The following is a 27,605-nucleotide window of genomic DNA, read 5'->3' on the forward strand; positions in this document are numbered from 1 at the left end:
CATCGAGTGCGAGTGCCGGCCACCTCGCGCTGCCCCCGGTTGGCGCTACCACCGGAGCTGCGCACACCATCCATCCCCGCCCGAATTGCGCTACGGCCCGGGCCCCCCTGCGCCCTGGGGGCGGGTTGCTAGAACCGCGACACTCGGAGCGGGCAGCTACAGAGAGGAGCCTCCCCCCCCCCACCGAGCACCGAGAAAAGCTGCACAGGCCGGAACGTGAAGTCTTCCCACGAACCACCATATTAGGCCTAGCTCGGACTTATCGCACCCCGCGGAGCCTGGAGGCCCTTGAGAACCGGCGCCAGAGCGCCTGACGCCCCGCTGGAGGGCCCAAAGTGCGGACCATAACCCTACGAGTGCCGGAGGACAGTAAGTGGGCGACCTCTACAGTGGGCACCTAAACTCGCCGAGGTGAGAGGATGTCCTACTTGGATAAGTCTACGGGGAGGGGGGCCAGGTCTAAACAGCGGCAGACCACCCTGGACGCTTACACAGCCCCCGAACCCCCCAGCCCTGAGTGCCCAACCATGGCGACTGCCGCTGGGGACACGAGCCCTACTCCAGCGACGCCTGAACCCACCAACTCGCAACTCTTGGAGGCCATCAAGCTAATCCAAACAACTATGGTGAACAAAATCGACGCAGTGGCCATAGATCTGGGACTCCTCCGCCATGACGTCCGCTCCCTGGCTGATAGAACTGATGCGCTCGAGACCCAAGTACGTGAGAACTCTGAAGCGAACACCCAGCTTCTGCATGACATGGAAGCCCTCCAGCAAACGGTCAAGAATCTCGAGGACAAGGTGGAGGAGGCCGAAGGGAGGGCCCGCCGGAATAACATCCGGCTGCTCGGACTGCCTGAGGGCATCGAAGGCTCGGACCCCACCAACTATGTGGAAAACCTCCTGCTGCAGGAGATCGGCGCAGAGAAACTATCGCAGGGGTTCTCCATCGAAAGGGCTCATAGGTCGCTTGCCAAGAGGCCCCCGCCAGGAGGCCCACCCAGGCCTATGATAGCAAAAGTATTAAACTACAGAGATCGCGAGGTCGTCCTGGCGTACTCTCGGTCAGGGGGCCAGATATTGAGAAATTCGGCCAAGATCGCTATTTACCCCGACTATACCTTTCAAGTGCAGATGAACAGAGCTCAGTTCATCTACACCAAAGCCAGGTTGAAGGCCGCTGGTTTGAAATACATGCTCCTATACCCTGCAAGGTTGAAAGTAATACGTAAGAACAGAGCCCACCTATTCGACACACCGGAACAAGCCCGGGACTGGATGGATGAGCAGCAACTACCAGACATAGAAGGCAAGAGGCGCAAGCCGCACTGATACACCTACCTAAGACTGCCGTATCGTATCGCACCATAAGGTCATTGCAATCCAACCCCAAAGCAGCTGAAAGGATCCTATCAGGCGGAACACCGAAGTTTTAGCTCCCACAACCCCCCTGGAGCTTGTTTTTTTTTCTTCTGTTTTTCAGGGTACGTTTACCCACCTGTAGGGCACCCGAAGACCATGCCAGGTCCTAGGGAGCGGAAACGGGACAGTCACGACGAGGAGTACCTCGTCAGACCAGTTATCTGTTGGGAAAATTCTTTCCTAGGGAAAGGGGAGCCGGAAATCCGCACCCTAGTTGGGAACCCTAAAGTTGAAATACCGAGACCGCAGGACTCCTTCAATACCACAGCACCTCTAACGAGACCGAGACCAGGACCAGAACAAGAGAGAGAACACCACCACGACTATGGCTGAGAGAGTAAAAGTGATGACATGGAACGTCAGAGGCATGAATAGCTACGTGAAACAACGAAGAATTCAAACATACCTGCGACGATGCAAGGTAGGGATCGCCATGCTTCAAGAGACACACTTAACAGAGGCTAAACTGACAGCGCTAGCCAAAACCTGGCGGGGGACCTTGGTGGGATCCTCCTACTCCTCATATGCTAGGGGGGTCCTGGTGTGGATTAACCCGTCAGTCCCTTTTAAAGTCACGGACACCAAAACGGATAACGAGGGTAGGATGGCACTGGTGCAGGGTACCTTGGAGGGAAGAGACCTATGCCTGATTAGCACCTATGCACCTAACCATGACGCCACGGCTTTCTTCCACTCCCTGAGCTCTAGACTATGCCCCCACGTAAATAGCACCATGATCTGGGGTGGGGACCACAACTGCACTTTAGACCCCCTCAAAGATAGGTCAGACACCAAACACTCCCGCCCGTCCCCCCCGCCAAGATACTATCCAAACTGATTTCCCATCTGTCACTTAGCGACCTGTGGAGGGAACTGAACCCGGAGAGACGGGAATACTCCTTCTTCTCCCCGCCACATAATGTCCACACTAGGTTGGACTACATGCTGGTCAGCCAGGAGCAGCAAGCCACTTTCAGCGAGGCACAATACTCACCCAGAGTATTATCAGACCACTCACCCCTGTCGGTCACCTGGGAGGTACACCCGCCCAGACCCCCGATCCCTACATGGAGACTGCGAGCAGAAGCATTGCTTGACGCGGCCTTCAGGGACCACGTACAAGACAGCACAGACGAATACTGGCTACACAATCTAGGCAGCGTAGAATGCATCAGCACCGCTTGGGAGGCGTATAAGGTGGTTATGAGAGGGGACATGCTGGCAGCAGTAGGGGGGACTCAAAAGGCCATTACGAATGCCCTGGCTAAAGCAGAAAGTAAGCTGGGGGAGCTGGAGAACAAGGCAAATCCGACTCCCGAGCAGGTACGGGAAATAATAATGCAGAGACAGGCCTGTCTGTCGCACTGGGAGTCCCTGGGGAAACTAAGCTACGCCAAACACACTGAAAGGACACACGCCCTGGGAGACAAGCCCGGCAAACTCCTGGCCTGGCTGTACAAAAGGGAAACCCCTAGGACCCCCATCTGCCACATCCTCAGACCAGATGGCACTCCGGTGCACACCCAGGCTGAAATTAACACGGTCTTCTCTGAATACTACCAGGACCTGTACTCCAAAACCCCGCCCTCGCTAGATACCGGGATCGAGGACGCCCTAGACTGCATAGAGTTACCCAAACTAGACCCACAGTTGGCCGTAGCCCTGGAAGACCCAATCACCCCAGACGAGGTCAAGGCAACCATTAGATCTTTACCCTCTGGGAAAGCCCCAGGTATGGATGGTCTCCCGGGGGAATTCTATAAGACATATGAGGAGACCCTCGCCCCTCTGCTGGCACAAGTGTACAATGAGGCTTTCGAACGCGGCATACTCCCTGACTCCATGAGGGAAGCAATAATCATCCCCTTGCTGAAGCCCGGCAAAGATGGAACAGATTGCGGTTCATATAGACCTCTCTCTATGCTAAATGTCGACTGCAAAATACTGTCGGCACTCCTCGCCAATAGACTACGCAAGGTGATCCCCCTGCTGATTCACCACGACCAAACTGGCTATGTACCCGGGCGCTCTATCACTGAAAATTTACGCAGGTTGCACCACATCATATACCGCACCGAGCAAGACACCCAGAAATACGCGGTGGCATCACTAGACGCCACCAAGGCCTTTGATTCGGTTAAGTGGGAATGGTTATACGCCACCATGGCCAAGATGGGCATTGGACCCGCCTTCCTTAAATGGACCCATTTGCTTTACACACACCCCGAGGCCAGAGTGCGTACCAACAAGACGTACTCCGACAAATGGCCCCTCCACAGAGGCACACGACAGGGATGTCCCTTATCCCCCATGCTCTACATCATTGCTGCAGAGCCAGTGGCTGCGTACATCCGGCAGGAATACGGTGGGGGAGGCATCATACTAGATGGAGTGACACACCTCATCTCCATGTACGCGGACGACACACTCCTCTACCTTAATAACCCTGAGCACCTCCTGCCCTACATCTTGGAGACACTTGACTGCTTCCAAAAACACACAGGCATCCAGATAAACAAAGACAAGTCGTGTCTCTACCCCCTCACAGCGCTATATAGCAATGAGGGCGGATCCCTGCCCCCACTGGCTCTCCAGTGGCAGGTAACGTCCTTCAAATACTTGGGCATTACCATACACCGTAGCCCGAACACAGAACACATCCTCAACACAGTCAGAACAAAGGACGCACTCACCAACTCCATGGCTTTCTGGGGAAAACTTCCTCTCTCTGTGGCAGGAAGGGCAGGTCTCCTCAAAATGGTAGCGCTCCCACGCCTACTGCATTGCTTTACCAATGTCCCCTACAACATCCCCTCAGCCTTTTTCAGAGACTTGAACAAACTCTGCAGAGAATTCCTGTGGCAGGGAGGAAGGCACAGGGTGGGGCTTGACATCCTCCAGAGACCCTACGAGAGGGGCGGACTGAAAGTCCCTAATTTCGAACTATATTACCTGGCCAGCCAATTGAAACACGTAACGCACTGGATGGCGGATGAAACCACCACTGACACCAGACTTCTCCAGCCGGCTCTGCCACTACTGCTACTTCGAGACTTGTTGTGGGTCGAGAAAGGGGCTCCACAACGTCACCCATACCTGGCCAAGTTGGGAACTCAGCTCTGGAAGAGGGCCTGTAAGGCTGTGGGGCTGCGAGACCCTTATTCCCCACAGATCCCCATCGCTGCAGTAATGGCGACACCCTCTTGGGGGCACACCGAGGCTCGATCGGTATGGGAGCCTTACGGAGTGGCGACACTGGGCGACCTCATGCACGAACACGAACTTTCTACATTCCCCGACCTCTGCGAGTCGACGGGCCTGCCCACCGGGCAGTTCTTGCTCCACGGGGCAGTAACTCGGGCCTTAAGGAAGAGATGGCCTGAGGCAGACAATCAATTTACAGAGAACGAAACCATCGAAACATTGCTGGACACTGCCGAGGGAGGCCACGAAACCTCCAGAATATACGAGGCCCTATTACAGGCAACGACAACGAATGAACTAAAATGCAAAAAGAGATGGGAGAGCGAAATGGGCCTTGTATTCGAGGACAACACATGGGAAAAGATTACCCACTACCATAAAAAGACCTCCAGGAACGCTCGCCTCCAATTAATACAGCTATACATCACGAACCGAGCCTACCTTACACCTGACGCCATATCTAAGTTCAAGGGGGCCACGCCACAAACATGCCCCAAGTGCCATGCGCCACAAGCAGGAATGACTCATATGTTCTGGAGCTGCCCCGCGGTCCTGAGGTTTTGGACCCGGGTGCGAGATAGGGTGGCGCTGGCCGGGATTGAAGTTGAAACTCACGAACCTGCAGCTTGCATACTGGGGACATACAGGCGAAGCACCAAGAACAAGCCCCTAAATAGACTCCTGGACTTGATTTACATAACAGTAAAAAGGCGCATAGCCATGGGCTGGAGGAGCGCACGGGGACCTAGCGAGGCCCTTTGGTGGTACGACCTCAAGAGATGGGTCGCCGCGGAGACGGCGGCTTGGGAAATGGCCATCCAGGTACAAAAACTTGATTCCAGTGCAGATCTTCTCCGCTGGGTAGAGCTGACAGAGCCGCTTCTCCGCTCAGCGACACCGGACAGCACACCAAACAGTCCTGGCGGTCCCTGCTCGGCACACGAGCCTATTGAAGACTGAGGCCTAAACCTGCGGTCTCGGGGGGAGGGGGGTGGAATGGGTGAGGAGGGATTGTTAAGGTTGTTGTTTTTTTGTTATTACACATATTACACCGCTATGCCAAAGCGCTGTTTGTTATATGTTTCGAAAAACCAATAAAGATTTTTCAAAAAAAAAAAAGAAAGGAATTCCACGGGCCAGTTGGGGTTAGCCCGTGGATGGTTCCCTCAGTGTTCATCAAAAAATAGACTATGCGTCTCTAGCCCACAACCATCTCCCAGCTCGCCATCTGCCAATCAAAAATCAGCGCCACCTTATCCAACAGGGGTCCTCTCCCGATGCGACGATTCTTGCAAATCTCACCCTGATGCCATGATACGGCCAACCGCATCCACCGTAACGCTGCGACACAGAAAGTTTACCCCGCCACATTCAATGTTCTGACATGGAACATAAGAGGAGGCAATATTCCCGCTAAAACTAGGAAAATACTCCAATACCTGAGACGTCACAACGTAGACGTGGCCATGATTCAAGAGACACACCTTCTCCCGGGCAAGGACCATCAGTGGGCCAAGAGCTGGGGCTGCCACAGATACTACTCTTCTTATTCATCCTACGCCAGAGGAGTCGCTATTCTTATACATAGGAGGCTGAGCTTCCGTTTGATCCACACAACGAGAGATCCAGAGGGGAGAGCGATTCTGGTGAGTGGAGTCATAGCAGGCCAGAAGGTGACCCTCATTAACTCCTACGCTCCGAACACGGACGGCCCGGATAATTTCGGTTGGGTGCTTTCCCAGCTCTCCAAGTTAGACCCAGCAACCATAATCTGGGGAGGGGATATGAACACTGTACTTGATTCATCAAGAGACAGATCGAAAGCTCAGCAACTCCCTCCAACTAAAGCAGGACTCCAAATAAAAGAAATCTGCAATGCCTTCAATCTGCTAGACATCTGGAGGGTCACGAATGGTGAATCACGGGAATTCACCTTCCACTCTGCGGTTCACAATACAAGCTCCCGAATTGACTACTTCTTCGTCTCAGCGAGTGGTCCATTGTCAAGTAGACGCTGCAGTATATACCCAAGAACGCTCTCCGACCACTCTCCTCTCTTTCTGGAAGTTGCACACTCCACCCCTTCTCCACCACTACTACGATGGCGTTTCAAGACAGGTTCGTTGAGAGACGATGTGTTCGCCAGCGAACTGAAGGAAGAGATTAGCGTGTTCCTAGAAGCCAACTCCGGATCAGTCCCCTCAGCAAGTACACTCTGGGAATCCCTAAAATGCTATATCAGAGGAGTGTGTCACGCCAAGGAAAATGGCATCCTCAAGCTCATCAGACGCGAGCTCACAACCAGCGAGGGGAAGTTAAAGGACCTGGAACGACAAGCCACAAACGGGATGGATCCCCTAACTGCGAAGGCACTGAAGGAGGAATTACTGATATTCAATCAAGCGGCGGACCGAGAGATCAAATTCCTGAACCGCAATAGCCAAGTCCGGCAGTATGGAGAAGGCCAGAAACCCGGCGCCCTCTTGGCAAACCTAATCAAAGCTGACACCAAACTGACCCAAATAGAACGCATTCGGACCAAGCAAGGCAATATAGTACATACTGACAAGGAGATAGCTGAGGAATTCAGGATCTTCTACCAAGAACTCCACAGCGCCAAATTGTGCAAGTCCTCGACCGCCCCACGGGAGTACCTCGAGGACACAGAGCTGTATTGGGTTGAACACTCCCTCCGTGAACCTTTGAATGAACTGATCACCTAAGAGGAGATTCTGGAGGCCATAAAATCCCTCCCCAGCTCTAAGGCGCCAGGCCCGGACGGTCTGACGGGCGAGTTCTACAAGTCCTTTGCGGGCACACTGGCCCCCCTCCTAGCGGCGGTATATGAAGAAGCACTAGAGAGGGGTCACCTCCCTCCCACCACTTGTGATGCCAACGTTATTCTGCTGTACAAACCAGATAAACCACCAGAGGAATGCTCATCGTACAGACCAATATCCCTCCTCAATCTCGATAATAAAATACTCGCCAAGGTGCTAGCGGGAAGATTAATGCCTTTGATGCCTACCCTCGTGCTGGCGGATCAAGCCGGCTTCATACCATGCCGCAACACGACTTTCGGAATTAGAAGAATGTTCGGTGTCATTGCCGCATTGGACCCCTCGTTGCAGGCGGTGGCGGTCCTACTCGACGCCGAAAAGGCCTTTGACTCGGTGGAGTGGCCGTTTCTGTTTGCAGTGCTTACTAGGATGGGCCTGGGCGCCCGTTTCATCAACCTGGTCTCACTCCTGTACTCCAGACCACGTGCAAGTATCATCGTCGGCACAACCAAGTCAGCTCCAATCGACCTGCAAAGAGGCACGAGGCAGGGTTGCCCGCTCTCAGCCCTGATTTTCGCCCTGGTGATGGAACCACTAGCCTCCAAACTCAGGGAACAGCGACAACAGAGAGGTCTCATCATAGGCCCTCACAAACTCATCATCTCTCTTTATGCTGATGACGTAGCCCTATTTATCCGTGACCCAGTAGACAACCTGAATCCAGTCATGAAGGAGGTCATCAAATTTGGAGCCGCCTCGGGGCTAAAAATGAATCAGTCAAAATCCATCGTTTTCCCATTGACCCCAAACACAAAACAGTTTCCAGACGACTTCCAACTCTCATGGAAATCCTCCAGAGTCCGATACCTCGGAATACAGCTATCATTAAACTGTCAGGAAGTGTTTCGAGACAATTACGAAGTGGTGGTCAAGTCGATTCAAGAGAAGATTTCTCGATGGAAGTCATTACCATTGACACTCTGGGGAAGGGTCTCTCTGGTGAAGATGGTGATCCTACCAAAATTACTTTACTTATTCATCAATATCCCTCTGCTGCTGCAACAAGCCTTTTTAAAAAAATTAAAGAGCATGGTCCTCGAGCTACTCTGGGCAAACAAACCAGCCAGAATAGCGTACACTACACTCACGCTACCGGTCACAAATGGAGGCTTGGCACTACCTGATCTCGAAAGATACTTTTGGGCAGCTCAGGCACAGTACCTCAGCCACTGGTACACCCCCCAGGCGGTCCGACCACATGTACAGGTGGAAAGAGCCCTTGCAACACCAAACTTTCTGACCGCAATCATCCTGAGCCACACACCGGTTCCCAGTTCCACGATGAACGTGATGCTCACGACGTACAAGGTCTGGAGGACCCTGGCCCAAAGACTAGAAGTGATAACACGGTACTCCCCACTCTTACCTGTCAAGTTTATTCCCGGAGTCCCACTCACCTCAGAGACCGTGTTCCACCACTGGGTTGACAAACTAAACATTCAAACCCTAGGGGATCTTTTCTCAGAAGAAGGCTTCCTAACTCCAGAACAAGCCAGAAATAGAGGGGGCAACACGGCTCTGGACATATTCCTTTACTTCAGGACTCGCTACACCCTCCAGGCCTTGCTGCCAGACTTCCCTCGTCAACCACCAACTTGGCAACTGTTACATAATGTCATTCAAGCCCAAGGCGAGGGTAGGCTGGTATCACAGATTTACAAAGCTCTCACTCCTGCCACAACCCCGGCCATCACTAGGGCCAAAGCTAGATGGGAAGAAGCACTGCATACGAATATAACAGATGAGGACTGGAACTACTGCCTGAAACAGACTAAAAAAGTGGCGCTTAACTCACGCCTAAAACTCATCCACTTCAACTTCCTTCACCAGACTTACCATACTCCAGCAAAATCCAACATACACCACCCTGACGCAGAAGCGAAATGCATCAGGTGCGGGACAATTTCAGCAGGTTTTGTTCACCTGGCGTGGGAATGCCCCGAGGTGGCCCCCTTCTGGAAACGGGTATTAGAGACGACTGCAGCAATTGTGGGGGAACCAATTCAGCCAAGTGCCACAGCATCCCTATTGGGCATGACCAGGCTGCTTTCACCCCCGATAAGGAAACTAGCTGGGATCCTGCTGACTTTGGCTCGGAGGAGAGTTGCCATTGCCTGGGGCCGGGGCCCCCCTCCAGCATTCACCGCTTGGCGCAAGGACTTGCTTTATTACCAAGACGTTGAATCGGATTTCATTAAACTCCTTCCCTTGCACGCCCGTCCTCCAGACGTATGGGGACCACTGACACTGTTCCTGTTGGGTGAGGCAGCAGAGCACCCCTCTGACTCCTCCGACTCGGAGAATGACCCCAGATGAGGGCTAACAATTGTGGGGACAATACCCGCGGAATGGGAGCGGGAAATGACACATAATCGGCTAGAGCAGAATCACTATCTAAGAGACATGGTTTTAGAGGGGCAGGAGAGGGTTACCGGGAGGGTCCGGGGTCGTGGCGCAAGGTTTAAAGTCCGCCCTAATGTGGGTGTGAATTTGTGTTGTGGCATAAATACCAAAAATAAAGTTTTAAAAAAAAAAAAAACACTTGCCTAAGACATCTTTGTTTTGCCCGTAGGAGGCCAACCATTGTATTCAGTAGTGGTCGATACATTGAGTACCATTGAATTGGGTAATAGTTACTCTTGATGTTACTGTGCTTAGAAGGGGGAGGAATCTGCCATAAAGTTCTGTTCAAAAATGTGATATTACTTTATTGTTAATTAGTAGAGACGGCCTGGTGATAATGTAACCGTGCCCCTACAAGTTTTACTCTTGCACATAGAACATACAAAGTTCACCTATAAATGAACCTTCCTCTGGGTGGCCTCCCAGATAAATCTTGGAGAGCCATACAGACTGCTTACGCCAAATAGAAACGTGGATAATGGACAGCTGGAGTCAGGTTAAAGCCACAAATAGGTTCTTCTGTGTTATTCTGCGTGATACTTCTCCATTAAAACAGTAATGATCGTCCCAAATTATATCTGCTAATAATTCAACTTCTAAGACCTCTGTCACCCCCTGTGGTAAATAGTTGTAGCCAAATATCAATGCAATACGGTTTAGAAATGTTTTCTAACAAAGCTTTATTATTATTCTGACTTTCGCCGAGCGCTATTCGTAGGGGGTCAAAGAGTGAGAATGTTTAAAGGTGGGTAATGTACAGGTCTTTTTTTAGTGCTCTGTAGATTGTGTGCTTCTTCTAGGGTGTATAGGATTCTGAATAAGGGTGATCTGGGCTCCTTAGCTGTATCGCTTCCTGGCTTTGCTTCCTGGTTACTGATTCCTGTGTGTTGGGCAATTCCTACAGAGGTATTTCATTCTGATCGTTGCCCATTTTCCGGTCTTGAAAAGTGGTTTTGAGTGTGGGGATTAGTCTTCTAATACTATAAATCAGCAGAGGCAACAGTTTCTGGTGTAGGGGATCTGGCCATCGTCCCAGTGGTTCATGCTTGAGTTGACGGGCGCCTGAGGTTTAGTCGCCATGTCTGCTATGCTTCTTTCTGCATGCGCAGGAACCCTTAGTTGGTAGCCAGGTTCACCAGTGCATGCCTTTGATCTTTTTTCTTCTAAAAGGCCATTCTCCCCATGTAGGAGTTTGCATTTCATGTTTTGCCGTTGTCTGATGACCTAGAGGACAGGCCTCATTCATAAAGGCAATTGCACTGTTCGGATACAGAAGAAGGTGTGATAAATCATTGTGTTGCTCAGTGCTGCGCATTACAACCGGTTCTTTCATATGTTGTGTGTGATTGCCTGCGCTGGATAGATACAATTTGGAAATCTAGGATCTGTCTGGTTTTTAAGAAGGTTGTTCTAATTTCTAGTGTCTTGGCCTGTTTTTAAGACTCTTGTAGCTGAATATTATCAAACGGTCCAATAGGATACTAGCTTTGCAGCTTGGGTTTGGAACAGTATCTACAGTGTACCTTTTGATTGGTTCTGTTGTCCTCAGATTGTTTTTCTCTATTTGATATTCACATATTTCCAAATCTTATCTGTGCCAGAGCTTAATCTAGCCATCCTTTGTTGAGGGCCTTGAATGCAGTTCTTTCTGGGGAATTAACGGCCACTGGAAATGATCACCTCACTGATACTGAAAGAAACTCAGGGAAACAACAAGCTTCTGATCCTTATTGAGTGAAATATGTAACCATGTTGTGGGAATCTTACAGTTACAGAGATGCAGACAGCCAAGAACTTACCCCAGTTTCAGGAGATGAGGACCTTGACAAGCTGTGGGACCAGGCAGTAGACGGCAGAGCAACACTCTGGTGCAAGGTAAGAGCATGAGCGCCTTCCATCGTAAATGAGTTCAGTCAAGTTTCTGCTCTTTATTCTGCGCTGCATTCTGCGCTGTAGAAGATTCACGAGGGCTTCCATTAGTGATGGATGAATGGGTGAGTCAAGGGTGGGCTCTTAAATCAAGAGTGGAATTAGGACAATTTAATTCCCCACAATTATGTATTTATGTCCCTTTACAGGGAAGAACAATGCTCTTCTGATCAGTCAAGAATGTACAGTACATAAGATATCAGAAGCAGTGGGATTCTTACAATGGAGTGAGTTTGAGTGACATTTTGACGAGGTTGTGGAGGGGAATAAATGGAACAGTCACCAAGGACAATACATGGGTGGACATACGTAGATTAAGGACCATCAACATTAGACATTTTTAAGTGTAGGTAGTGGGTACGGCTAGCTGTGTTAGGGATGTGGCAATGATGGATAAAGGGCTATAGTGGAGGTAGAGAAAGTGAGGTACAGAGGCAGGTTAGTGGTGTGGGAAAAATGATAGCTTGAAGTCAGATGAGAGATAGGTTAAGGGACACTCCGAGGCAAGGAGGTAGGCTTTTAGTTTGGGTTTTAACAAATCATTGCAGACGGTTTCTCGGATGTCCAGGGGAAGAGAATTCCATGAAAGTGGAGAAAGAAGAGAGAAAGAGAGCAAACAAGAGGAAGCACAGGGAGGGTAAGGTGCCACACGGATAGTCAAGGAGGTAGAGCAAAGGTTACGAGAAGGCTTGTAGAGTTCGATAGAGGAGGATAGATACAGTGGTTCCTTACCATGAATAGATTTGTGAACGAGGAGAAGAAATTTAAATCTGGCCCTGTTTTGCCATCCAGCCTGGTGACGGCAAAAGGATGTAGGTGTGAAGTGAGGGCGTTCAAAGAAAGTCCTGGTTGCGAAGTTAATGATATTAGCAGTGTTGAAAGGAAGGAGGTGCCTGATTTTCCTAATATTTAGGTGGTTGAGGTGAGCCATTGTTGCAGCTTTGGAGATGAAAGTAAAGAAGGTGTGAGAAGGGTGATAGATTATGCTTAGGTTTCTAGCTGAAAAGGGGAAGGGGTAAGTGTCCGGTGGGAACTGGAGTGGTTAAGAGATGCTTGGCAGTATTGAAAGGAAGGAGGTGCCTGATTTTCCTAATTTTTAGGAGGTTGAGGTGAGCCATTATTGCAGCTTTGGAGCTGAAAGTAGAGAAGGTGTGAGAAGGGCCATACATTATGCTGAGGTTTAGCTGACAAGGGGTGGGGGTGAGTGTCAGATGGAAGCTGGATAGGGAGAATAAGAGTTGAGAGAAAGTATTTGTCAGGGAAGAAGAGCTCCTCTGTTTTGGTAAACCCAGAGGATGCACAGCCATCCAAGGTTTAATGGCAGAGAGACAGTTGGAAATCTTGATAGAGAGATCAAAGGAGAGTTCATGAAAAGAGAAGAAGATTTGGCTGTCGACCACAAACAGAATGTAGGAGAACCCAAAGGAGGAGATAAGTGTCCCAAGCACAGAGATGAAGAGTGTAAAGAGGAGAAAGGACCCAAGACAGAGCTTTGTAGAACACTAAGTGCCAGGTAGGATCCAATCCAGGCAAGGGCTTGATTGTGAATTCCAAGAAGAGAGAAAGTATTAAGGAGCTCAGAGGGCTGAAAGTTAGTTGGCAGGTCCGGGTCAGCCCCTTGCTCTTTTAGGAGAGGGATGATCATGGCCGCTTTGAGAAAAGAGGGAAAGCAAGCAGAGTGGAAAGACTGGTTGAAAGGTGAGAGGTTTCTTAAAGGGTAATAGGCTTGACTAGCTGAGGAGCAAGAGGGTCAAATGATGCAGAAGCGGGGTTAACCTTCATTAGTAGATTCAGGACATCTTCAGTATTCATGTGACTAAAGTGGGAGATAGAGAGAGAGGATGATGGTAGAGGAGGAAGAGTGTAGAATGTAGGAGATGATGGTGGAAACAATGGAGTGATCCGATAGGCATTGTGTGACAGTAGTATTAGTAGCTGAAAGAGAGAGGAGGAGATGAATAAGAGATCTAAAGGGTTACCCCCAGTGTTGGTTAGTAGGTTATGGATGGAGTGAAGAGCAGGGTCATTAAGAAAAGACTGAAGTTCAGATTTCTGAGAAGTGGTTGGAGAGGGAAGGTTAAAGTCACTTAAGAGAATTAGTTGATGTTTAGTTTAAAGAGAATCAAGGAGTTTCCCAAGTTCATCAAAGAATTGTCCAGTGGGACCCGGAGGGCGATTGATGTAGATGATGCAAACCGAGTGAGGCGGAGCAATAAAAGGGATGGTGGATCCAAAAGAGATAAGAGAGGATGTGACATTAGAGATTTGTGAAGCGTTGAGGTGGGAAGAGAGTAGGTGTCCAATGCCTCCACCTCTGCCAGCCAGACCCAGAGAGGGAATGACGGATAGTTTGGAGTTGTGTAGGGCCACCAGGGTGTCAGTCTCAGATGTAGAAATCCAGGTTTCAGTGATAGCCAGACGGTCTAGGGGAGGAGAGTTGGAATGAAAGTAGTCAGTGATAAAGAAAGTTTTGTTACATACAGACTGAGCATTCCAGAGAGCAATGTTCAGTTGATGCAGTAAGGAAGATTCGAGAATCTGAGGCTCAGAAGAAGAGAATCATGGTGAATAGGTGTTAGGTGAGGTATGGTTAACGCAGGGTTTGTTTGTTGGAGTAGTGTGAGTTTCAAGATGTGAGCATAATGATAGAGATAGGAAAGCAGGAAGTTGTAGCTTGATTAGAGAAAGCCTTTGGAGCGGTGAGTTCATTTTGTAACAATATTTACTTGGCTTTCGAGTTGCGATTCACTCCTGAAAAGTGCTAAAATAGATGTAAAAGTTACAAAAACAAATAAATGTTTTTAAAAAATCTTTGAAAATCCTAAAAGATTTTTTGGGAAAAAACAGCCATTTGCCACAAAACAAATTTGATCTTGATCAAAATAAACATTTTTGTTACAAAAACAAGTTGATTTGTTTTTAAAAATAAAAATTGCTGTTTGAAACTGCCCCAAAAGAATGTGCTGTCTGCACTGAAATTCTCCTCAATTCGCATTGTGGCAAATAAATTGTTTTTTCAGATTATTAGATGCAATTTATAATTTGTTAAAAATCATGATTTCCGATCCCCAGTCGAGACACTTAAAGCTGAAGTAAAGTAAAACAACATGAAACAAAACATAAAGACTACTATGCTTTGGAGTACAGAAGAGAAACTCAACATGTGATGAGCAGAATCCGCTCTTGCAGAGGGGCACTAATGGCCAGAAGAGGCTGATAGGCCCAGTGAGAATCAGAGGATTTCCCAACATGCCTCTGTCTTTAAAAGGCAGTAAGGGCTGTGGTGGTCTTTCTTCTGAGCTTCTTGCCCACTGTGCTATTTTTAGAGGCTTATGGCTGGTTTCTGTTTCTGTTGTGGAATGAGTGAAGTGCTGCCAGGTTATCTGGAATGTGGTAGTTTCCAATGCACTCCCAATCCTTCCAATAGAAAGAAGAGCAATGTTTGAAGTAACATCTGTTCCCTCCTGTGACTTTATAGTATTAAGTAAATGCTGCAGTACAAAAGTGCAAAAGTGCAAACTGAGTGTCGAACTACTGAGGAAGTTACTTTTTCAAGGATCTAAGTGTGATTTGATAACATTGGACTCTTGCTCATTGCTTTTTTTTACCCCCCCTCTTGTGACAGGGAACCAATACTTGTGCTGGCAGGTCTGTTCTCTACCAGATGGTGGCGCTATACCCATACCCTGCAGAGGGACCAGAAGACCTCCAGTTTGAAAAGGGAGACATGCTGGATATCGTGTCAGAAGGTGAGCCGTCTGCCCTCTTCCTACCCTCTCACTGTCACGCGGTGCTGCTGCCCCACTGTCCGCTGGCAAACCCTAGCGTAAGGGAGGCATGGTCAATGATCAGCCACTGCTGCGGGGCTTGCATGAGTTTAGATACTGCATGTTATTCTCTGCACCTTTTATTTAATAACCTCAGAGTAGGGAATTCCAACTTCCTACACCCACTGATGTCACATTCCACATCCATTTCAAAGAATCTCTTTAGGCAAAGACTTTTGAAGCAAAAATACACACGTTTATAATATATAATGAAAATGTGTGATGTTAGATTGGAAAGCCAGGACTTTCCCACAACTACCTATCCTGAAAAATAAATATAAGGTTACTGATCACATTATACAGGCCTTCTCCACAACTAAACATAACGAATCATAACTGTCCGGTATTACCCAAATTGACCTTTTACAATTGAACCTTTGACCTAATTGACCTAATTGTTTTGATCCTGATTGACCTTCTGCACAATTGACCTTTTTATTATTTTAGTTATTTTATATATGTATTGGGTTGGTTTTGGATTATAAATAATATACGGGGATTGGGTGGGGGCTTGCGTTTTTTTTGGATTAGATGGGGGATGCGGTGGGTTTCCCCCACATATATGTCCTAATTGACCTTTTAAATTAGGTCAATTCTCCCAAGGTCAATTCTCCCAAGGTCAATTGTGAAAAGGTCAATTAGTATACATCCAACTGTCCAACATAGTATCTAAGTGGGACAGAGCCTTACCTTACTGATCTTAGTTAAGACATATACAAGGAATAACATGGTATACAAGCTATTCCCACACAGTTCTTTTGAAAAACAAGCCAGCGACTGAGCACTGTGGGTGAGTAATCCACAGCCAGGTTCCTATGTGGGAAACGGTTCTACCTGTACATTTCGATGGACTTTAGTCATGGGCGTAATTTTAGGGGGGGGCAGGGGTGTTTGTCCCCCCAACTTTCATGGCACACTATTTTGTCCCCATTCATTTGAATGGGGCACCTTTTCTTCAGAGGTCATTTCCCCCCCAACATTTTCAGCAAAGTTTCTCCACTGACTTTAGTTGCATTGAGGTACTCCTAGAGAAATCAATCGTCTCTCCAACAGTTACAAATGTATTGCAGGTCATTATAAAGACAAGCACCTCCCATATCGGCCTTACACCTTGCATCCCCTAAAAGGCCTTGATAAATAATATAAGCCCATGGTCAAGAAGAGGGGGAAGGAGCGCTCAGATACCTGAGGGTTTCTAGCGCTATGTACATTCTAAATTATTATTATTATTATTATTAATAACTACTCCTAGCTCCTATAAGAAGATTGTAGGGTCAGAACATCATCTTGGGTTACTTTTGCTAACTTGAGTAGTACCCTAAACCTTTTGCTGGCCTTTAGATTTCTAGACTTTCTTTTTTCCGTCAGAGACGTCGACTGGGGTCCCCCTGCAGATGCTAGTCATTTTTTGCATGCTGCCCTTAGTAGCTCACGTGGCTCCCTGGCTAGTGGTGCTAATTAACTTGGTTTTGGCTACACCACTCTATAGCCATTGTATCGCTTTGGTAGCCACTTGCTCCCTGGATGGGAACAAAGCAGGCTCGGACAGGCCTCTAGGGCAACAGGGCAATGCCCGAACCAAAGATGCAAAATGCTAGTGTCGGCCTGTTTTTTTGGTCAAAGTGGGCCACTTTTTGGGCCCAAGTGGGCCAGTTTGATAAGTTACTTCACCATGTGGCTGGTAGTTTTGACCAGTGTTACTGAACAAATATTCTCTAAAATGCACAATTTGCATCACATTTTATCAACCTCCCCACACGCCTTGGGTACTACTCAGTCTGTCACAAAATGAATGATTAGCCAGTTGAAACTGTGGGCCACCTTTTAGTTGGTGCGCGAGACAATTTTATGGCCTAGTCCGACTCTGAAACAAAGTGACTATGAGTGCCTTTTGTAAAGCCCTAGAACCTGACCAACTTTTTTGTAGTCTTTGTTTATTTGTTTTTACAGAACCCACAAAGGCACTTCTCTGTCAATGGAATCTATTTTAAATGGGAAAAGCGTCTCCTGGGCACCACAATACACATGTGTGTGTGCTTGTGAAAGTTGAGCTTGGCTGGCCAATCCAGATTGGATGGCTGTCAAAACTTTGACAGGTGCACAGCTGTGTATATGTGGGCTGGTCTAGCCCCTTGCCCCTGTGTGTGTGTATAACATTGGGAGACCTGGGGTGGTTCAATAGATGAGTATCTTGAAACTTACTAGGGCGCTGCTGGAGAGATTGATTGTCCTTGACGCTGACTAACTGCTGTGCTCCTGACCCTCCTGAGAGTCAAATCCTGCCTAGCCATGCTGTGGAATCTTGCTTCAAGATCCTCCTCAACTTCCATTGCGCACTCTTCACTGGAACACCTCTGCCTGCAGCCTTCTGGAACCCCCTTGAAAATTCCTGGGACCCTGAGACACACTGGACCTTAAGTGGGAGCCCCTGTGGCCTAGCTGGAACAGGATTTGTGTGATCCTGCGGCTCACATCTTCTTGCTCCTATGAGAGACATTCTGGCTCCGACCAGTTCATGACTCCTGATTGCTGGACCATTCTGCTGCGCCTCTCCTCTAGCCCTTTGTCCTCACATAGTTGCCTATGACCTGTCTTTAAGAGCCACCTCTGTGCTCCCTTGTTGCTGAGGCTGTGCCCTTCACTTGGAAGGTTGCCTCAAAATGCTTCTTTTACATCGCTGGTGCTGTTTTGCTAATTTCCACATTGTGTTACACTCCAGGGTCCCATATGCAGACCCTGTGCCCTGCACTCGGAACCAGCAATAGGGACAAAACTATATCACACTGTCAAAAATCAACTCTGCACCCACGAATCTTGGGATTTCTGTGCTGCATCCATCAGCTTGGACAACCTTCCCAGGTTCTTTAGTCGTGGGATCCATACTTGATCTCTTTGACTCTGGCCTTTGGTCCTCGCCTGCAGTACAGTTCCAAGCTCCCACAGACTGCGCCTAAACACTGCCACATGGCTACACCATCTGTATCTGGGCCTCTGGTAGCAGACTCTGGTTTGGTTCTTTTCTGCAGAGGGGTTGCCAAGATCCTTTAGACTGATGGTTTTCACCTCTTCATCTCTTGTGCTCTGTATTTTCACCATAATCGGAGCTGCCTGTAAACTTTGTCCTGTTGAAGTCTATGGGAACACGTTTACAAAGTAGCCAAACTCTTTATAAGTAGTAAATAAATGTACTTACCTACTCCACTGTACTTTATATATATGTTAACATGGGGTTTTACCATTCTTTGAAAATTGTGGATTTTTAAATGTCTTGTTCATTTTTATGAACTGCTTTCTGTGAGAAACCTGAGGGCGTCCTCAAATTTACTCCCCTTGGATCCTCTGCGCATTTGGCCAGACAAAGGCCATTGCTTTTGGATCCTGACCCTGGGGGTGGAGAAGCGATGGAAAATCAACTGGTTGAAGGGTTGTTGGGGAGTGGGAATGAAATGTCCTCAGGTGAGATGCAGTATTTCGCCTTTCCATTCCATGATGAAACCCTAGTCCCATAAGTCTTTGTGGGATATTGTTATCCCATTCGCTATGATCAGAATAACATTAGGAGAAAGACAAGCCTCGAAAGCCTAGAAGGAGCGCGAGAAAGAGGGGGGGGCCCTTGGCCGAAACATGCTATCCCCCTTTCCCTATTGACAACCGACCCAACGTTCCTAGGCTGTTATAAGCCAGTAACTCTCATTTCTCCCCATTTGACACTACACAGTACTGGGACGAAGAAGAGGCAACGAAGAACAATGAGGACCATACTCTTTCACCACTCTGGTACTGGGACGAGGAAGATGCCTGCTGAGAGCTGTAAAGGTCAGGCTGGTCCCATTGATTGTGGTTAGGCAGGGCTGATTGGACAGCCTGTCAAGGCAGCAGGTGTATAAAATGAGACCCGCCCAGCAGAAAAGAGTGCAACAGGAGAGGCAGTGGGGCGACATGTGCGTGGAGGAATGACAGGAGTTGCAGCAGGAATGCCGGTGTAAGCGTGGCATGGGAGCTGGGCCTCTGTGGATTAAAGAAGGGAAACGTGTGAAGAGGCTGTCCCTTTTACTATTCAAGATGCTTGTTCCCCTATTTTGGGATTTTGACACAGGGGTACCCGAGGGGCAGGAGTGGGACCCCTGATGTGAGAAGCAGAAGGCAGTATGATCCATGCTGCCGTGAAGCCTTTGAACGTGACCAGTGAGTTTCAAACCATTGAGAAACCCAGTGAGCGGGTGTTTAATCTTTGTTGTTTGAGGAATACTTTGTATCAGAGTGGTTGTGTTTTTGAGGAAACACGTTTCCGAAGGTCTCCGATTCAATCCATTGTCCAATAATGAATGACTGGGAATACTTTGTATCGAGTGGTCGCGTTTTGGAGAAAACACATTTTCGAATGTCTCAGAAAGATGTACATTCTGTTTGAAGTGAATTAAGGAAATATTACACCGCGGGTTGAATGAAAATATTAATAAGTGCAACCCATGCCTATTGAACACCGAATTAAGTACAAACCATGTTTCTTGAATATCGAACTGAATGAAAATCTTAAAAAGTGCACCCAATGCCTATTGAACAAAAATGAACTACAAATCATGTTTCTTGAATGTCGAACTGAATGAAAACCTTAACAAGTGCAACCCGTGCCTATTAAACACCAAATTGAGTACAATCCATGTTCTTTGAATACTGAACTGAGTAAACATCTCACAAAAGAGCAGAACTGTTACATGTTAAGTTCAGAAATAAAAAAGAACTTCAAATTCGAGTAAAACAATTAGATGCTGCATACAAAACTGAATGATACTTTACACCCAAGTGAAACCAATGTATGATGTATTCTAAAGTGAATGGAACTTGCAATATTGAAATAAAGAAAGGCACATTGAAGGCCAGACTATGTGAAAACTGCAAATAACAGACAATTACATTGAGAGCAGACCTAACTAAAGCTTTGAAGACTATTCCAATACAGTCACAATTTACACATGGGGCATCCACCATAAAAAGAGGGCAAGACATTGGCAAAGAACTTGGAAAAGACAAAGGATATACTGTGCTGTTAAAATTAAGTCTTGGGGAAGGGAAGCCTGAGACTTGAGACATGTATTGACTTGAGACTGGAGTCTCAAGGTTCTTTGGTGCTTGGAATTGTGTTTCTTGGAACTTGGGGAAGGGAACCCAGAGTACTGATTAAAACTGTATTATCCTGAACTCAAGAGAGGTCAATCTTAGACGTTTTGCTTAGACGTTTTGCTTAGACGTTTTGCTGGAACCGTTTTATACTTGAGGGAAGTGGCTCAGAACTTTATGTTGGACACTGTTTCTCTCGGTTGCTGACATCCCTACACATTGTATAGATTAGCTCTGAGGGCAAGCATAGGTTTTTGGACACAGACAGTTTCTTCAGTTGAACTCTTTGACTCTTTGACTCAGACTTTCCTTAGTTTTGCTTAGGTAGGGAAATCCCACCTTAGCATAGGGCAAGCTCGGCCTTCAACCACGCTGACCATGTGCTTGTTTTGATTTCAGAATCTGCTGTGTTTGTCTTGATTCATAATGTCTTCACATTTCACACTTTCAAAGTCTTTCAGATAGTCTATCAATTTTCCCTGTTTGCTACTGATTTTAAAAACAGTTTTTATACAAACAGTAAATAGCCTAAAAAAGACCCTTCACTGTCTTTATACATATTGTTTTGCGATTGTAAAGTACTTACATTTCTGTGGATTGCTCTTAAGGTCGTGTAGCAGACAGGAGTTTTTTCGGTGGAATGTTTACTGGAAACATTCCATCGAAAAAACTCATCAAAATATAGAGGACGGTAAGGGGATAAATGGAGTAGGAAGGGGGTTGGAGAAGGGTTTCAAATATAGGGAAGATGGGCTTGGTACCAGCACTCTCCCCTCTGTTGAGGCAAGCAAGACAGTTCTGCCATGTTTGCCCATGTGAGAGTTAGTTCTAACTTGGGGGTTGACCCAGCCTAACCCTAAAGGTGCATTTTTCTAAAACCCTAATAGTGGATCAGAGGAAAAATGTCCCTAACAGAGATGATTTGTCAAAGGGTTAATCAATGTGTCCTTCAAATATTGGCCTAGTTTCCATTACACAATATGTAGACACATAAAAACATTAGTCCATGCATTCCACAATCATACTTTAAAATAATGCACACTGTCTGGTGCTCCTCAGTCATCTGGCATGGCCTTCACTAGGCTGTCCTTTCCCTGCCGCGAACTTGGGTAAACCAGAATATAACCCTGAGTAAATGTATCTACACATAAGTAACAACAGAAACACAGGTTCTGCTATGAGAAGAAGCACCAGCTATGATACTGGCCATGGGTAGCAGGTTTTTATAAGCATGTGGCATCTTTCTAGACCTCACAATGGACTGTAATACTTGAGAAACAGCTTGGAAAGTGTAGAAGTCGGGCGTGCATTGACATTACTCGTTTGGCGGTAACAGACTTATTGCCACTTTACTCCCATTTTACCACCAAAGACACAATTTGGCACTGAATTAAAGTGGAGGAAGCCCCTCAGAGTTTCTGAAGGTCCTTTTTCCACTTCACCACCAACAAATGGAGAAATTATCATAGGCAGAATTACCGCCCATGATAATTCCTGCAAGTCCCCAATGGAGTCACACGGACTCCATGAAGGGGACCAATGAGGCTTTACAATGAGCATATCTAAAATGGGTCTGTTTTCCTCCCTGTTGGAACTTTGCTGTCATATCCCTGAAAACCTCTGATGTCAAACAAAGCCTTTAGGGAGATGCAGCCCATTACATTGTGGAGCAGCCATGTTTGCTTCCCAACAACTAACTAACACCACCACAAGCTTAAATCATCAGATAAAGCTTTTCAACTTGGAGAGAAATAGTGAGCTGGTCCTTTTCCCTATCCAGTTTCTTATATATTTGTTTATATAATAGCATTACATTTAATGTGAAGTACGACCTGATTAAGGCCTCCAGGCAATTTCAGTGCAATTCACCGCAGTTCTTAGCCCAACAGCTGCCCTAATACAAGAAGAGAACATACTCTCCTGATATAATTTCAAATAAGTTTAATTTTTAAAAAGAAATGTTATTGTGCAAAAGATAATAAGAAACCGTACAGCACTTAACACATTTTCAATCATAAATATTCAATAATTATCTATAAGCCATATCGAATTATGGCAATTAATTACAGTTTTAAAACCTGATTAGCACATCCAGCAGGGCTAAGTTCAAGTAAATCTTATTACAGGCTAAACTATTCCTCCAAAGGGCTTAATGATGAATCCCATCAACACATGAAACCTATTTGCTAAAAAACACCTCTTCGATTCATATAGAAGTGGGCATTGAACACATATATGATACCAAGTTTCGACTTCAAAGTTGTCCTTACAAAATCGATATGCACGAGCCGCATTTACAAGCCCACCTCGTACTCTCAAAAATACAAGCCCACCTCGTACTCTCAAAAATTGTTTGGAGGGTAGAAAATGGAGCCTTGATCTTAAAGATTTATTTCTCCAAATATATGTGATTTATTTATTTATTTGCATTTGTTAAGCGCACTTAAGCCAGAGGCATCAAGACGCTGGTTACAGTGTTACATGGCGAAACAATAGGTTACAGGTGAATCGGCATATTAGTCTTGATCAGTCAGCTTAGTTGGTAAATAGTAAGGTCTTGAGGTGTTTCTTGAAAATCCAGTAGGATTGTTCAGATCTGAGATGTAGGTGGAGAGAGTTCCAGTTCTTAGCAGCCAAAACCGAGAAGCTGTAGCCCCCTGATTTGATTCTTCTAAATCTTGGAATGGATAGTAGGTTTGAGTATGCTAGGCACTAGGTCTGGTCGAGTGGGATTTGGAGAATTTTTGCGATAGATACTTGTGTGCAGAGTTGGCGAGACACTTGTGCATGATGGATGGTGACTTGAAGATGATACTCTCATGGATAGGAAGCCAGTGTGCATCTTTGCTTACTGTTGAGATGTGGTCCTGCTTAGAGATGCTGAGAGCTGCTCTGAGGGTGTTGTTCTGAACAATGTGTAGTTTATTAATATTCTAAGAGGAGGTCCTAACAAAAAGGGCATTACACTAGTCTAACCTCGATCCTATAAGTGCAATGTACATCGTATTTTCAGCAGTCAGAAATGGTCTGCAAGCGTTGATTAATTTGGAAGTGTGGGCGGCAGACGAGGTGTAAGCATTGACATGTCTAGTGAGAGAGACAGTGGTATTCAGGTGTACACCTAGGGTTTTTACGCTACTGGAAACTTGGATACATATACCCTCAATGGAAAAGGCTTTGTAGGCAGGGCAAACTTTTCTGCGCGTGGAGTGTGATCCAACCAGCAGAATCTCAGTCTTTTCATCATTCAGACAGAGATGGTGGGAGACCATCCACATCTGGATGGTATGTTAGATGGTGCAGAGTTTGCGAGAGTCAATGTCATAATCCCCAGTGAGGGGGAGCCAGGGTTAGCAAGACCTCCGCGTCATCTGCGTAGTTCGTGAAGGTGATTCCTTTGCCAACTTATTTCTGCTTAAGTATTGATTCAGTTTTGGCCATGAGCATTTTTGCACACTAGGAAATAGGTTCACCTATATTCACAACATATTCCTTGTTAGGTCTATTATCGATATAGCCTCCATCTTTAATATTCTCCCAGACTTCATTCATTATCATCATTTGCGGGTAGCTAGGGTAGCCATTTCTGCCCTTGTGTTTCTGATTTGCAGCCACTGTGATTTCATTGATTTGTCTACAGAGGTACATCTTCCACCAGGCATGGGAGCATATGGATCCAATCCCCAAATGCACGGCAGGCCTGACCACATTACATTTCCCAAAGAGTACCCGAATATCGACATCATATACGCAGATGCACTCAAATAACTTCAAGAAAATTGGATCCGGCAACAAAATGGTGACCCAAACTTGTCTGCAATTGTCAAACAAACTAGCTAGAGACAAAAGACTTCCAGAAAAACACTTAAAATTCAGGAAGTCCCTTATAACAACCCTGTTGATTGAAGTCTTCCCAAGCTACAGGCCTGTGGTCTACGATGAGAGCTACGTCTTGCTAGAAGCACTTTTTTCAGTGTAGTGGAAAATGCATGCAGCACTTCACTGACCCGTCACTAGAATATCACCTTCTACTGGGTTTTGAAAGAGGCCTCCCTGACCACGCTGCGGTGGCTCCTTCCTTTGCCTACGCCTGTCCTTCCCCGTTTACTCCTTAGCAATCAGCACAAACTCATGGTTTGCAATTAGAATAGTGAGAATTACTAATAAATACATTAAATGAAGATGTGTTCAAATCGACAATGACCCCTGCTTTTGATAGTTTTCTCAGTTCTGTTTCACAATTTACCTGAACCACTGCTTTTTAACAAGCTGCAGCCTCAGGTTTCCAATGATGATTGATTGAAAAACAGATCATAGCCCATCATCAAAGGCAACGATGATATCAAGTCACTTCCTGTGATGTGACTTGGGGCCAGGGGTTGTCTGATATGCCTTTCACTAACCTAATAATGCGAGTGAAGTGAATCCATTGACTTGCTCTTTCTTTCTTCCACAGTGAACGATGACTGGCTGGAAGGACACTGCCGTGGCAAGATTGGAATTTTCCCCAAATGCTTTGCCACTCAAGCTGCCAGTGACAAATCCCTCACCTAAGAAGAGGAATCAATGTTGGACCAGCCTAATGCTGCAGTTTGATCTTCGGTGGTGTCGGCAGGCTGCCCCCAAATGCGCACTGTGCTGTGAACGCTGCAGTTACGTGAACTGTGGAAGTTGGATCCCCTCATTGCGGGCCAATAAGCGATGGACAGGGCAAGCCAAAATCTCATCAAAATGCATACGCTTGGGTCTAAAGGCTACTGGATGGTTGGGCCCACCATTAATGGGAGTTGGCCGTAGGGATCCACCAACCCACCACTCAGTGTCATGCAATGTCTAATGTGCCATTCTGCTCTGCATGTCTGATCATTTGCATATGGAATTTTGCACATGAGCGGGGACTGCATGTTAAATGTATACTCGTTTGACTGCGTGCGTATGCTAGAGTAGTGTTGCCTCTAGTAGAAGGACACTGAACATGCGACCATGGATGCTCATGGGCCTTCATTCAAAGTCAAATGGGAAAAAGATCAACGAAGAAAAGGGGGAACTGTCCCCCCATTCAGTCTGCAGTGAGATTATGGGGAGTATGATTTACAGACACATTCACATTTCACCCCATCCCCCCCCCCAGTCTGTACCACCTTCTGAAATAAAGCTTGCCCTGCATAGTCCTACTCAACACTCCTCCAAAACCCTCAAGTACCGTTCACTATGTCGCAGACGTCAACCCTGCTCAGCCCCACTTTACGTCCCCATGCACCCTCACTCATCTCCACTCCTTCTACCACACACTCAACGTCTTCCTGGGCAAGCTTTTTTTTCCTAAAGCTCGGCAGAGGCTCAACTGTGACTCTGCTTGGCCTCAGAATGAGTTGGTTTGCCAACGTTCACATTAAGAAGGTTTTGAACCTTCCACCCCTCCCACCCGCATTGTTTACCATTTGCCACAGCCTTCTTTCCCCTGTGCACAGCCACCTTCTCAGCCTGGAATGCCGAATTATTGTACGCACCTGTACCTCTGGGTCATTGACTGCACCCCTAAACAATTCCCTAATGTGCTGTGATATTTCTCACAACAAATCCATCAGACTTGCCTGTTATGACCTCCCTGATAAAGCAATGCTGGTGTGGATATTGAAAATCCATTGGTTCCCGGGTGCTCCATAGTAAGTCCCTTCCTGCATGATTCCAATATGTTTCCAACGAAAGACTTTCCGCACACTGGGCCTTCAGAGTCAGCCTCCTAGCTCATATATTTGTTGTTTTCCAGTCCCTTGAAACCTGTCCTGCCTTATGTGAGCGGTTGGATAGGCTGCAGCAGGGGGCCGTGAAGTTGCTGCGCTCCTCCCCAGACCCCCGTCCCCCCAGTCATGTCAAGCATCTTTTGAAGTTAACCCAAACTCTTAAGCCACCTTGAGCGGTGTAACTCTTCGTCCTTCATTTCACTCGTTCCTCTGTTGATACTTTGCAGACCACCACAGCCGCCCAGATACTGAATCTAAAGCTGGTCTATCCATCTAACACAGTACACTCGCTATACTTCTACTTCTCGGCCCACAGACACTTTCATGCAAACATTGTGCCTTACACAGCTCATGGTGCGCTGCCTGTAACACCAGTTCCAACTGCTGCAGGACAGGCCCCACCTCTGTAAGAGGCACCCTCTGCTCACGGCAAAAGCCAATAGCATCTATTGTGTGCGACCGAGTACTTGGGAGACATTTTATATTTTTAAACTATGAAATAAATATTTATCACCTTTCTTTGCACACTACCACTATACTAACACACACGTCTGTTGTTTTTTGTGGTCTCATTACTAATAAATGGATGAATAAATTAATTTAAGATTTGTTTAAGTCAACTCTCATTATTGAATCGACTCAAGGCACTGCCCGGTTGGAAGTAGTAGTACTCCACAGTACCCAGAAAAGGTAACTTGAGTTTTTGTGATCTCATTACTAATAAATGGATGAATACATTAATTTAAGATATGTTTTAAGTCAACTCTCATTATTGAATCGACTCAAGGCACTGCCTGGTTGGAAGTAGTAGTACTCCACAGTACCCAGAAAAGGTAACTTGAGTTTTTGTGATCTCATTACTAATAAATGGATAAATACATTCATTTAAGATATGTTTAAGTCAGCTCTCATTATTGAATCGACTCAAGGCACTGCCTGGTTGGAAGTAGTAGTACTCCACAGTACCCAGAAAAGGTAACTTGAGTTTTTGTGATCTCATTACTAATAAATGGATAAATACATTCATTTAAGATATGTTTAAGTCAGCTCTCATTATTGAATCGACTCAAGGCACTGCCTGGTTGGAAGTAGTAGTACTCCACAGTACCCAGAAAA

At 46.8% G+C, this 27,605-nt stretch overlaps 1 protein-coding gene across 3 annotated transcripts in view; it reads left to right on the plus strand.

Annotated features, from left to right (window-relative positions):
• Positions 1 to 27,520, plus strand: part of NOXA1 (NADPH oxidase activator 1) — a 288,049-nt gene extending 260,529 nt beyond the window's left edge. For all 3 annotated transcript variants that reach the window (XM_069609785.1, XM_069609784.1, XM_069609786.1), the window contains 3 exons: positions 11,641 to 11,746; positions 15,426 to 15,549; positions 25,202 to 27,520. In XM_069609785.1, the coding sequence (XP_069465886.1) occupies positions 11,641 to 11,746; positions 15,426 to 15,549; positions 25,202 to 25,299 (328 nt within the window). In that variant the 3' untranslated portion in view covers positions 25,300 to 27,520. The remainder of the gene's footprint in view (positions 1 to 11,640; positions 11,747 to 15,425; positions 15,550 to 25,201) is intronic.
• Positions 27,521 to 27,605: the final 85 nt, after the last annotated feature.

The sequence above is a fragment of the Ambystoma mexicanum genome, chromosome 8, assembly GCF_040938575.1.
Source record: "Ambystoma mexicanum isolate Mex_15411 chromosome 8, UKY_AmexF1_1, whole genome shotgun sequence".
Lineage (NCBI taxonomy): Eukaryota > Metazoa > Chordata > Amphibia > Caudata > Ambystomatidae > Ambystoma > Ambystoma mexicanum.